The sequence below is a fragment of the Gallinula chloropus genome (assembly GCF_964237585.1).
Source record: "Gallinula chloropus genome assembly, chromosome: 1".
Classification (NCBI taxonomy): domain Eukaryota; kingdom Metazoa; phylum Chordata; class Aves; order Gruiformes; family Rallidae; genus Gallinula; species Gallinula chloropus.
In genome coordinates, this window is record NC_140085.1 from 36432959 (window position 1) to 36446916 (window position 13958).

General features: G+C 38.1%; 1 protein-coding gene across 1 annotated transcript in view; it reads right to left on the reverse strand.

Moving 5' to 3' along the window:
- The window catches only part of CNTN1 (contactin 1), a gene marked incomplete at its 5' end in the record, with an annotated part of 143240 nt that overhangs the window by 24760 nt on the left and 104522 nt on the right, over nucleotides 1-13958 (reverse strand). Inside the window, 4 exon segments of the mRNA XM_084266510.1 lie at nucleotides 2741-2844; nucleotides 6368-6602; nucleotides 9688-9758; nucleotides 13243-13392. Coding sequence (XP_084122636.1) covers nucleotides 2741-2844; nucleotides 6368-6602; nucleotides 9688-9758; nucleotides 13243-13392 — 560 coding nt within the window.

Genomic DNA, 13958 nt, shown 5'->3' on the forward strand with positions numbered 1-13958 from the left:
TTTAGCAGGCTATCATAGGAACTCATAAATCTTAAATTCTCTATTTGGATGGAGATAGTTTTCATACTTTATCTCTTCTTTAAGTGTGAGATAAGGCTACTCCTCTGTAATGGCACAGTGTATCAGCTTGCACTCGTCACCCTGAGAGCAGTCATCCTGACAGTATGCATTAGTGTCAAGAAAACCTGACTCCTCCTGGTGTGAAAAGTGCTGTGTCACAGGTAAAATACCTTCAGGCACTTTGCTCAGGGTACTCCCACCTCTTAAGCTCTAGCATTTAAAAGGTCAATTATGCAATTTTCAGGTAATAATAAAGACCAAAACGAAACAGAGAAGGTGTTCTGGTGAATGAGGGGTTGTGCTAACCTGTGTTACAGCTGAGCAGTAATTAAAAATTAAATACTGGGATATTTCTTGACGCCAACAGAGACAGAGCTCTCCAGACAAAATCACTGGAATTTTATAATGTAGTCTGAATGTTCCTTCCCCCACAACTTCCATTGTAACTTTGTAAATTTGCAAAAGCTATCTGTGGCCTTGACCTTCCAGAATAACCCTATATTTTTTCTATCCAGTGGCTCCTTCAGGCCTGATGGGAGATCTGACCTTCAGGAGAACAAGAGGTGCTTTTTGCCCTCACTGTAGAAGCACAGGCTTGCCTTTTCCTGCTTTCCCCTTCACTAGAATGAGAGCTGGGGTTTTATCTAGAGAGGAAGATCTCAGAATTAACACCTTACTGAGCTCCACAGGGTAGTAATTCACACCTATAAGTCTGTTCATTGTGTAGCCAGATGGAAACCTTTTCCCCTCACTCCTGGTAACTAGAAAGTTACTTTAGAAAAAGAGAAGTTCATGTTTTAATGCCACTGCTCACCATACATACTCAAGCCACTCAGTTCACACTGGATTTGTGGAAGTAAGTACTTCTCTAGGAATGACTGGATGAAGTACAAAGTCCAAGCTATCAAAATAACACCACACCCCACGTATAGATATTCTGTGTAGGAGAGCTCTCCACCCATTCCTAGGGTATCCCATGGTTCTTCAGAACAGCAGTTACTCTCTTTTCAGCCAGAACATCCTCCATGCTTCTTTCTGATGTTTTTTCTTTCTTCTCTTTTGACTCTCGTGCGCCCTGTTCCTTCCTGCTGAATCCTCTCCCCTCCCCTCTCCCCAGATGTCTCCTAGCAGCAACTCAGGTGGCTTCATGTAAAATAAAATCAAATTTTAAAAAAGGCCAAAAGTGCATTGCCTAGGGGAATATTCTTCCACCATGTTCTTTCCCCATTTATCCTTACCCCTCCAGACTTCCTACCCCATTCCCCATTGATGCTCTCAACATCCATTGCCATGCTTTATTGCCCCTGCAATCCCAAGCTCTCCCAGCACTCCTTGTTGCCACTCTCCTCGGCACTCCAGGTCCCCCAGCGTGTTCTGGCTGAGTCTCTGTTCTGCTTACTCAGGGTGCACAGGCTTTGTGCCCAGTTTCTGCGCAGACTGTCCCACTTGGGAGCACACCACCACTACATGTCTGGCTGGCTCCAGCTCCCAGCCCTGGGCACTCCACCCAGCTCCCGGTTACAACAGAGAATATCTCTATCCTATTCTAGTTGCACAATCCCAACAAAACACCAGAACAGTGGTTGCTTCAATAAATTAGGAATTGCCATTGATGTCAGTGTCTTAATTCCAAACACCAGCATCCTCTGCTTGTATTTTTTAAATTTATGTGTGTACTGTGTAGAATCAATCTTTATACGGGACACTATGCTAGCTCTTCTGGAAATCTTTGCTATCATCTTCTTCCAGTATCCCAAAAGTATTACATAAATCTCATGGAGATCCAAACAGAGATCAGGAAATACAGAAAAAAGTACTACTAATTCATTCATTCATATATTTCAGTTACAAAAATACATTCTATAAAGTTACTCCAGATAAGTATATGCTCATTTTGGAACACAGCATCTACCATCAAGTAGCTGACAAATCACAAAGCTAGTTACCAAAAAAGGGCAAACTCCCTAATTTGGAGTGCAGCCAAGGAAAGATGGCTGTACACCACGGAGTTTGTCAGCATCCACTGTGCAGAGGTGATGTGAAGACTTCCCTCCTGGAGTACTAAGTGGCCATTCCTGGTTGCACCTGCCCTGTGACTGTTTTCATCTTTCTACACAGGCAAGAATTTTTACAAGTAGTACCACTTTGTCTCAGACCAGATGAACTTACCTTGAATAGAAACCAAGAACAAAACATTGTTATCTTGCACAGTGGTACTGTCTCAGTTATTCTGGATTCTGGGCATTTGTCACAGAGTCCAATTTACTATAGAATTTGTCGGTGCATAATATTAATAACTGCTGAGAATTTAAATGGATTGCAATCTAGACACAATTTCATGTCTGCGTTGACAATTGCACCCAAAACTTAATCTCTGTATGTTTTGAGAAGGCAGAGATAAGCACTTAATTATGTAACATAAAGAGACGAGATTTTTTTAATGAAATGATGATGCCTTTTCTTCAGTTGACTAGTGAGCACATAAATTTGTTAATATGTTTTAGTAATCAGCTACGTAGCACCATAAATAATCTGTTCCTCAGGGTGAGAAATCTGTAGAGCAAATGACAACTAAAGAGAAGTAAACTGCAAATTAAAATGCTAGGCTAGGAATTATAGTAGCTTATAACTACTGAAATTAAATGAATGAGAAGATAGGCAGTGTCGCCTCTAAACTCACCTGATATCCTTCCACAGATTTATCAGAAACATGGTGCCAAGAAACAGACATTTCAGAAGATGACAAAACTTTTACGCTCACATCTGTAGGTATTTCAGTTGGAGCTGGAAGATGAAACATGTTAAACATCCAATCTCACTCCGTGATGTTGTTACACTTGCTTGCATTTTGTATTATTTTTGTGGCATCAGGGGCCAAATGTGTCAAATCTTTGATTTGTTTTTACTTGAGTAAACTTTAAATTCAGCGATGAATCCATATGGGAAATGTCTCAATAAGAACAAAGAAATTATTCTATTACTTGTCTCAGACCACGTTTTTTTATTCTTTAACACACTCTATGCTGAGATATATGTAAATAAAAACCAAGCTTTGATAAACAGAATGAAGCATCCAGTGATCTTTTAATAATTATGCAATCAGATTTTTTAAGCTAGCTACACAGAAATATTCATGTGTATGCTGCTTAGTCATGATGACACAAAGTTTTTATGTATTAGATATAGAGCTGGCCAGTGGCACATATAAACTTGAATGTAAGTGTGAAATAATCTAAGAGCACCCTTCTATTAGGCATACAGCACAAAGTCAATGAAGAAGGCAGGCTATTATAATGTGATATCCTTTTATTCAGGGATTAGACTATTAAATTCCAGTTTAACTATAAGAAGCTGTTAGTTTCACTGTCAATTGCATTTTAAGTGAGTTAAAAATTTTTAAAAGGTGCAAATTTAGCAATGCCTATAAGAGGAAGTTTTCAAAGCTCAGAACAGTTCTCTGTGGCAAATGTTTTAAAACAAGTTGCAACAGACGGGTATGGCAGCCTGAGCTGAGGAAAGCTTTCATACACTTAATCTTCCAACTGGGCATCCAGTCAACTATGCATCAAAACAGCCACTGCTAAGAAAAAACCCAGTTACATCTCTCATGAAAAGTACCTTAGGTAACAAAACAAGCTTGTATGCAAAGTTACCTTTTGTAATTGTCTTTCAGTGACTGTTAATAATGCAAATGTGTAATTAAAAATGATACATTATTGCAAAATTGTTTTCACAGTGACAGAAATTTAGATAAGCAAGAGGCCTATGAACTCATTGCAAGCAATCACTACTCACTACTAGCAATGGCAAATATCACTAGTAGCTGTCAGATATGGAACTTGGCTTAAAGCACGTGGGAACACAGATATTCCCCAGTCACTACAGTGAATAAAAATGCCACAGAGACACACACTGATAAATTACAAAATGCACAACTTAGTGGAAATGCTGTCATTATATTTATGTATGCACATATATTTATACAGATCCATATGGAATATTGTATAAGCATATGCTTTAAAATCTTACTAATACCTTTGAGAAGCTGTGTTGTCTGACAGTAGTATCACTTGCTGACTCAGAGGTACAGAAGTACAGGTCGAATAGATGTGATCATCTCAACTATTCCCAAATCACTGTCAGACTCTGCACCATTGCATCAGTTACAGAGTTTGCCAAAATGTTTCATACTGAAAAGTTCCAACTGACAAGGATTTTACTGATACAATACTCTAAACAGTATTTCATCCAGTTATGCTTGTTTATGAGCTCCAAATAATTTATATCCCTATTTGGCATTTATGTTCTATAAATATTTTGCGGTTTCTCTTGAGCCAAAAAGATGACATCAGCTGCTTTTTCTCCAGACTTCTAATTCAGTAGTTGTACCAATAAAAGATGCAATCAAGTGGGCCTCACAGTATGTTTTCTTCACCAAAACCACAGTGGTCATCAAACAATTACCTTTTAAGCATAGTTATACATAGTTAAGGCTGGAAGCGAGTAAGCATGGCATGAGGTGACTTTGTACAAGCCCCGATGACAGCAGAAAACTGCAGAATGTTCTTTGAATAAGTTTCACCACACCTATTGGAAAACTTACTTCTGTCCCACCCTGAAGTTCCTGGATTTGATATGGTCAGTAGTCAGGGTCAGAGCTCTGCACAGGAGCTACGAGCACTTTTGGTAAGGTTTGGACCACCCTGAATCTCTCTGGTTTAGTGATAGTTGTGCTTGAAATCAAAGAAAAGAAGGTTCACTGAGCTTCTATTCTTTTTTCTGCCTGGATCTGGCATCATTTAAGCAGAAGTATTTAATCAAGGGGTTTTATCAAGTGTCCAGACTTTGCTAAAGTCTGTTTTAGAGTGTAAGCAGCCACTGAGCTGAGTTTTTAGTTTGGAAGCTGGCGCTACTGCACATTTGCTTTTCACCTGTCTTTTGGAGCTACTAAGCTCTGCCACGTCTCTGAACTGGCATGGTTAGCATAGTCCTAACTTAAACACATCAGAGTCTATCAGAAAGCTGTCAATAATGTCAAGAAAGGACGGATACTTGAATGTTACTTGGCAGATAGGGCATTTATTACACCATGGCTATTTACTAACTCATTTATACAACTTCAGAAACAAATTTTCTGTCGCTATAGCAGCTGCTGAAGGTGATATCCGAAGGCACACTTCTCTGAGAAAAAGGATTCGTATTAACCTTTTCAGATAGCCAAGTGTTGTTAGCTTGAATCCGGAATTAATGTAAGAAACAAAAGGACTATTTCATCTTTCCCCTGTGTGTGGGCGATTTGTGTTCCCATTAGTGCTAATGGGAATCATGAACATAAATCTCCCATGGAGTACACAGAGTACAGACCAGTGTCGGAAGTGTGAGAATGTGGCTGTGTTATCATATCACTCCTCTTGGCTCTTTGGCCTGGATCTGTTGATTCTGTGAAGGAGATTCTGCTTTATGGAAAGAAAAATGCAAGCAATATTTCTTTGGGTTTCTGGCAGAAATTAATACACTACTTTTTTTTTTAAAGCAGGCTTGAGTGATTATGTTGCAATTAGGATGTGGTATATATTTCTTCTGATTGAAGGTAAACCTTCTTTTAATACTTTCTCTCTCCCGCTGTTTGGAAATGTCATTTCAACTTCAATCTTAAAGATCACAGCATGGGAAACAATTCCAGCAAGAATTAAGAAAAAGATTTTAGTGAAATGTTGAAGAGGTTTTCATTAAAATTTTCATTTGATAGCTCAAACATCCAAACCAGAAAAAATGTGTCAGGAATAATTTATATTAGACACTAAACATGCTGGAAATGTAACTAGATAGAACTGAACTATCATTCTTTCACAATTTTGGGCTAGATTCTGATACTGATCTACCAGAATAATATGCTTCAGTGTGGTCTGTTAAGCAGAAAAAAAATTACTTCTATGTCACATACATGTACTGAGGTCACAGAGACAGTGATGGATAATGATGTAAACGTTTTAGGTGACAAATATGAACATCAGAATTTCATGTTTGGTTGGTTTTTGTTAATTCTTCAATCTGTTTAGCAAGCTGTGTTAAGAAGTTTGAATGCTTCCGTGTATTGCTCATCGAGGGCAAGTACATCACACAGAAAGCAGCCTGAAGTTGTTTATTCAGAACAACTGCAAGTGCTTTGTGTGAGCAAATACTACACACCCTCCTTGCCGAAGGCATGCATTGCTGTATCAATCAGCATCAAGGACCAGGTTGTCTCTACTGATGGTGGTGCTGATCTGGGCCCTAAGTTTAAAACTTACTTGGAAACTTTACTCACCATCTTGTGCTGAATAAATGACAGCAGTGAGACTGAATGGTCCATCCCCTTTGTTGTTAAAAGCTTTCACTTTTACTTGGTACTGGGTTGAAGGTGGCATTGATTCATCCTTGTGGACATACCGGCCAATTTCAGGGTTAGTAACTGTAACTCTTCTCCATTCTTTCTCACCAAATGGCTTGAAAGCCACTATATAACCAAAGTTATTGCCATAGTGGTATTCTCTTGACAAAGGCTGAAGAGGTAAAAGATAAAACATTACTTTTTGTGGCCAACTAAACTAATGGATCTCTAATGAAATACATAGAATACAGAAAGCATGCTATGTGCATTTTGAAACCCACTGAACAAAAGTTCCATTTTCTCCTGGTTTGTCCTACAGTCTTCTCCAACCTCCTTTAAAAATACACCATCTTCACTACACGGATCTGCAGTAGTAGCACATCTGCTACCAAAACACTTTAAGATCTTGTTCCTCATCCAAACTCAATGCAAGACACATCATGTTACCTCCTACATAAAGAAACCAATGATTGTGTACTAAAACTAGCAAAAAGGGCTTTCTTAAGGAGCAAGTGATAGTGAACAGACAGTCTATGCAAATATATGGGTGACTCACCTAAATTATATTGATCTGCTTTAAGTTTGTCACTTAGGCAACATGCACAGCTGATGAAGAGAGATGGACTCATTCAAAGACCAATTGGTTCTACCACTTTTCACTGACAATAGAGGGGGGTCTACTTGCTGGTTTAGGTTATCTACCTAGCTTTTAACTGGTAAAAGTTTGAGTAAAATGACTCTCATGTTCAGCATGAGCATTAAAGGTACCTATCCAAAATATTTCTTAAAGCTGTAGCTATTTTTTTTTGCCTAGGAATGCTGGAAAATAGAAAATTATGGCAGACCATCTGCTGCAATGAATTTTGCTTCAGTTTTTTCCTCCTCAGTCCACAACCATCAGACAGTGCACCCAATGGGACATAATCATGTCCTTCACCCGTGCGTCTAAAGGCTGATCAGAAACACCCTTTGAAAATAAACTCCATGCATCACCTTTTCCCATACAGAGATGAACCAGCTAATTTTGTGGCAAAGGTCCTAGAGTAGTACAACAAAGAGTAATCAAGTAACCATTCTCCTTAGGCATTTGCCCACTACTGTAGCACTTCAGCCAACACGTGTGGAGAAATTCTGAGCAAGGATTTATGAAACTTAGATGTTAATAATAGAAAAAAAATCCACAATCTAGCTCATATGTTTTGATGTTTGTATTTGTCTAAAGCTAGAATCGAACTCTAAAGATTCTCTGAGAAAGAAAACTCACTGAGTGTTCTGAACAATAGAAACATCTAAGTTTTGGCTTCAGTAACAGAACACATGGATTAGAACACTATTATACATAACAAGAAAAAATGAAGGCAAACAGATGTTTGAACTTAAAATTTGAAAAATGTCTGGTAAACTCATATGAACAATGATGGACCACTAACTGATGCAGCTGTCTGCAGGCCTCTGAATATATAACTTCTTTAGCTTTTCTGGGAAACATAGATCAAATGCAGATATATGTCAAACCTGAATTATAATAGAGCTTTAGACAGTGAAAAGATACTCATCTACCTACAACATGACTTCTGAGAACACAAGTGACTTGGCAATTAAGATGACTGCCCAGATATAAAATTTAAGAAACCTCTCATGCGAGAAAGGAAATGGTATTTGGTCTCTAGCTGTGACGTTAACCATAAGCCACCAGGCAAAGACTTTAACTACAAATCAGCTATAAAAAAGAATCCATTAGATAATCTATTTTATGTGTTAATTTTTTTTGTCTGTCAGACACATCCTCAGTGCATCTACTGGAGGACTTAGAACTCACATCTTCTTAGCTTTTTTTTCTACCTCAGGTTTAACTGGTCATCAGGTAAATGTTGGCTACCTAGTTTTCCAGAAGAGGCAACATGTACCTAAGATTCATAGGCAGCCTTACGATACGAAAAAGTAGATTTTATGGACGGGCACCTTTGATAGCTTGTCTTCTGACTCTATCATTGCATGTAGATGCTTAGAATAAAACAGGAACCTATGCCAAAGTAAGCAGCCTGGATGCAGGCCTAGTCTTAGGATGGTTTTCAGACAGAGCAAACTTCAGAAGGCCAGGATCGACACTTAAAAATTATATTCTGGAAGGTCTTAAATAAAATGGTGAAAGCAGCTTGCTCTTCAACACATAATACTAAATAGCTGAAGAGTTTGTGGCATCCACTAAAAACTTAAAAACAAAACAGAAGAGGGAAAGACAGATGGGGAAAATGAGGAAGAATGGGCATGCCACTCCTACCTCTTTTTCCCAGTGCTTTCAAAACAAGACTCAGAAGAGCTTTGATTGCATCTCTGGATGTCTCATTCAGCCTGGGCTTATGAATCACAGTAAAAGTTGAAAGGGGGTTGGCAGTAACATGTGAACCTGCCATACATTTTGTTCTTCTCTTCTTAATTAAGGACTACTTTGAGTAGCATATGCAAATGTCAGCACATTTGGGGAAATCAATATACACCTTTATCTTAGCCTTACAGATAGATATATTGTAGTCTGTCAGACAGGCTCCATAAATCCAATGCCTCTATTCATAAACACTTGCTAGACATGGTATGGAAGATTCTTGGGAAGTAAATATTTGAAGACATGCTTAATTTGTCTGACTAAATGAGCTACTCATTACAGAACAGATGTAAAAAGCATGACATTAGGTAAGAGAAGTAATTGGAATATAAATCTACTTGGGTGTATAGGGAAGACTGAAATGATCTTGTACTTCAGATCTTGCATTAGTCATTACTCTCCTGGTTACAATTTTGTTTTTTTCTACTTTGTTCACAGCCAGACTTTCACTGTACTGAAAATGCCATAAGTATGGGTCTTTACACGCCGTGCGAGAAGTAATTCTGTAGTTTGTTAAAGTTTTTATGGGATGGCACTTGGGAAGAAATAATAAAATAATCTACGTCTTGTGCAACTGTCCAACTTTGCAAAAATAAATAAAGATCAGAATCAACCAATTAGGACACATCTAATTCCTATAGTGGAACTAGGAAATAACCTTTTCAATATATTTTAACAGAAGTATGGATCTTCCTTACTCCGAAACTTAAACATTTTTTCCTGAGGTAAATTAATTGCTAAAATACTTAGGAAGAATGAATAAATACTTTTCAGTGAATTAAAAGAAAAAACAAACAAACAATCGCCCCCCCCCAAAAAAAAATAACAGAAAGACCTGAATCCGTTAGCCCAAATGTATCAGTGCAATACCTACCATCCACGTTATTGTCAGCTCACGGTTGCTTCCGCCCCCTCCTCCAACATCAGAAGGAGCCACATTAGGAGCTAGAAAAACAGAATAGACCAGAAACATGACTACAAAGTATGCACCGAGTAAAAATATTACTATTTGCTTTTCTTTTTACCAGCAGGGCCAATGAGCACACGTGGCGCACACAATTAAAATAATGACAGTCTGTAATAGCTGTGAGAGTCTGTGGTATTGCCAAGACTAATGTATAGCTACTGCTGCAGGAATCACGCCAGTTCTAACCATAGCTAGCAATCATTCTTTTCAACCATATTCTCTACCAATATTTAATTGAATATTCAGAAATGAAACACGTCTCGTAGGTTTTAAGAGACGCACTGTGTGTTGTTCTTGTGCTTCTTCATACGTTGATATGCCAAGGGCTCAAGCACCCAGGACTTGCACAGGTATTTACCTTAACAGACTGTGATTGGTTCCATCTACTTCAGTGGATTTACTCAAAAAGTGTAAGCTTAAACCCATGGATAGATATTTGAAGCACTGGCCTCCCAATCCTATCTATTCTAGATTCGTGGCACGTGCCTTCTTGATTGGCATGTTCAGAATGGGTAGATGTTCAGAAGAGAAGTGGCATAGCACTTGGTAATTTACCAATTTCATTTTAAGCTGATATTTTGTGTAATGAAATAAAATCTGGCTTTTTATCATTCGTGCACAGCTGAGTCCACTCTGAAGGACTCCATCACAAATCATTCCTATATTCTCATTTCTGTAAGGCTCTTTGCACTAAGGGTGATTATTCTATCACTATCCTCTACAGTGTTGGTCTATTTATTTGCTGTCACTCAATACTGAGGAGACACTAAGTACCACTGAAAACTCTGGAAAAGATGGCCTACCTACAGTGCATTAAATACTGTCTACATGAACGTGTTCTTTGTATTAAAAATTGTTGTGTGATCAGGCATTTTCTCCACTAATCAGTGAATGTCACAAGACTGTAAAGAAACAGTTACTAAGTGCTCTTGCATTATTTAAGATGTTTGCTGAGGCCTTCTCTGAGGGTCTTTACAAAGGAGAAACACAAAGCAGACAGGAAGTAATGTTTTCAGAAAGGATAAAAATATGTAATGATAAATCTGAAATTGAAATCAGCATTCAGTGCATGGTTTGTGTTATTTATTTTTGGTCTTCCAGTGGAGAATGAGACTAAACATAGATATCGTGACAACTGGAGAGGAAGCTTGGACTTGGTACTTGACCTTGTTATTACAGAAAGGCACTATCTATTATAAACCTATAACTTCAGTGCTAAGCTAGAAACAGAGGGTTGCTAGAAGGCTTAAGTAGTCAAAGAAGATACACAGGCTGCCAGAGAAGAGAAAAAAGACTGGCTAATGTCTTACAAATCACCCTTTTCAAGAGAATCTCCCTCATTCTCTCAACCATTAAACCTAGGTTTTTCTCTCCATTAAGAGCAGGCTACTAATTAAGACAGTTATACTTACAGACAATTACTCTAATGCTTCCAGAAGCTAAAATACATAAAAGGAGACTTTGATCCATTGAATTTCAAGAAATCAATGTGAAATGTGTTATTGTTGAAGCAAGCACATTTCATTAAAATAATGCTCATCAAAGTAACTGAAATTAGTTATTTACAAGAGGGGAGACTTCAAAAATTAAAAGGGCAGTGATAACATTTGAGTTTAACAGACATTACTTGTCACTTACACAGTACAACAAAGATGCAGCACTCTCTGTTGCTGTTTAACACAGAACAAATGTTAAAACCAATTACAATGTGTGGATATGGGTTGTTGTTTGTGAAATAAAATATCCAACTTCTTCAGATCTACATGAAATCAGTACTACAGAACCAGCACAGCACACACAGTACTGGTTCTGCATTAGTCTGGAAGCTGAGAGTGCCACTCAAACCCTATTGTTGCTGCTCATCACAAATTCCAGCTCCTGGCAGAAAATGCACTTGGCCACAGAAGTTCATCTGCAAACCGTTACTGATTTATCCCCTATTTTGGCATGGTGAGAAGTGCTGACTGATGCCTAGGAAGACATTAACATTTTGCTTTGTTTCACTGAAACTGGCTTGACAATCTGCCAGAGATGGCAATGGTGCTGTGCATGGGGGATGAGACAACAGACTAAAACTACCTCTTGCAAAAGCACTTCGTCCTGCTGCAAAACTGGAGGATATGCCATTTTTTGGGAGGCTACAACAAATACCGTGAACGTGGCATACTGCAAAGCACAGGACACTGCCACTATTCTACCTGTGAGCATTATTTCCCCTCCCTTTCTGTCTCTTTTCTGACATTTCAAAACTGTCTGTGCCACCAGGCACTCCAAGAAGCATGTGTAGATTTCTCATTTAGATTCCTGGGCCTTCAAATACAGCTGTTGAGTCATAAAACATATGATGCTAATAGTCAGTTTTATAGGCAGCAATTTCCTTTTACTTTAGTATTAAAGTTTTGTGGCTTTTCCCTCCCTGTCCAGATTAATTTACCCAATCTGTATTTCCTTTCTCCTTAAGCAACAAACATTTTAATGGACCAAATGTGGGTCTTTTTAAATGAATGTCTTGAAATTAATAAAGCAAGAACATTTTATTTTAAAAATACTATCTAATCAAAGTAATGGCCTGACAGTTGTAACTGCAAAAATTAATTTTTATGATTTGGTTTTGCATTTTAAGGTCCAAATCGCAAGCTATGAGACAATTGCAAATGTATTTGGGTTGCACCTTGGTGCTAATAAGTGTTAAATAGGATAGACTGGTATACAGGCTTTATTGGACACAGTCTTTTTGCAGTGATACATTACGTCCCAGAGCGCTGCTGTTATCTCCTTTGTACAGTCCAACCAGAATGTGTTATCTTGAATAATAACATCTAATTCCTCATTTTGGAGAATTAAATTTTAAAAAGGACATGCCTGAGCTTAAAGGATATCCTTAAACATGCTCTGAGGTTTTAACATTGAGCAATTAGTCTGATAAGGGCATATGTTGTGTCAGATAATGTCACATCTTTGACATGGAATAAGAACACACCGAGACCAAACCTTCAATCACAGAAAAATGGCATTATCCAGTAAAATGTACATCACCTTATGCATTCTTTAGTTAGAGTGCAAACCAAACAGCAAACGGCCATTTTCCTTGCTAAACACACGCATGTACCCTGGTCCCAAGCACGTGCATGCACTCATACACACACAACCTGACTGAAATATAGAGGGGGGATCTCTGAAAGATACACTGTGATTCTGTTTCAGCAATGGAGGCAAATTTGCCACTTGTATCACACTGTTTCTTTCCTGTCTGCTTAGATGTTATCACATCTGGACAGCCTGGCATTTGCTTCCTCAAATCTATCGTACTGAGTGGCAGAAAATATATTCTCTAGACTGGCAGCTTGTAAAGTTGTGGGTTTTTTTTTTTTTCAAATAAAAACCAAAATTAAAATATTGACTAATAACAATGTGAAAATCAAGAAGCACATTAAAAAAGCTTGACATTTTCTGTTCACGTACGTGCGCCTTCAGTTCTAATTCTCTGTGACGGCATACTAGGTTCTCCTGTCCCCAAAGTGTTTGTTGCTATTATCCGGAACTCGTATTCCATCCATGGAATTAAATCAATCACTGTAGCAGATTCCATATTTCCTTCAATATCAGATGGTTCTGAGAAAAAAATAAGAAATTGCTTTAGACAACAGCACTCTTAGAGTAAGGTCAGCCAATGATGTGGTTGATTTTGCAAAACTACCATCATTCTGAAACCGCAGATAGGTGTGGGAAGAAACTTAATGCTGTATGTTAGGAATACCATATTTTACAAAGAGCACTCATGGCAGTGACTGTGAATTTGGAAACTGACATCATCTTGGATAAGCCCCTATAGACTTGTAAGTTTTAACTGGGTGTGAACTAGTAAAATAGATACATGCAGTTATGAGGTATCCTTACTAATTACATGTTGTTGTAGAATTTCATTTTACCCATGGACAAAAGCAAAGAGAAATGTGGAATGCAGAAACAGTAAAATAAAAATTCATTATATAGACAAGGGATAGACATGTGGAAATGCAGGGTTCGATCAATTGATAAAGGGTGGTTTATAAAATGTGGTCATATTTTTGTGCATCTTATTAGCGAGCATGTTGCAGCTTGCTAACTAGTTCTGATACAACATGAGGAAGTCTTCTTGTAATTCCTGTGAAAAGACTTATTGTCATAAGGATGAGCTT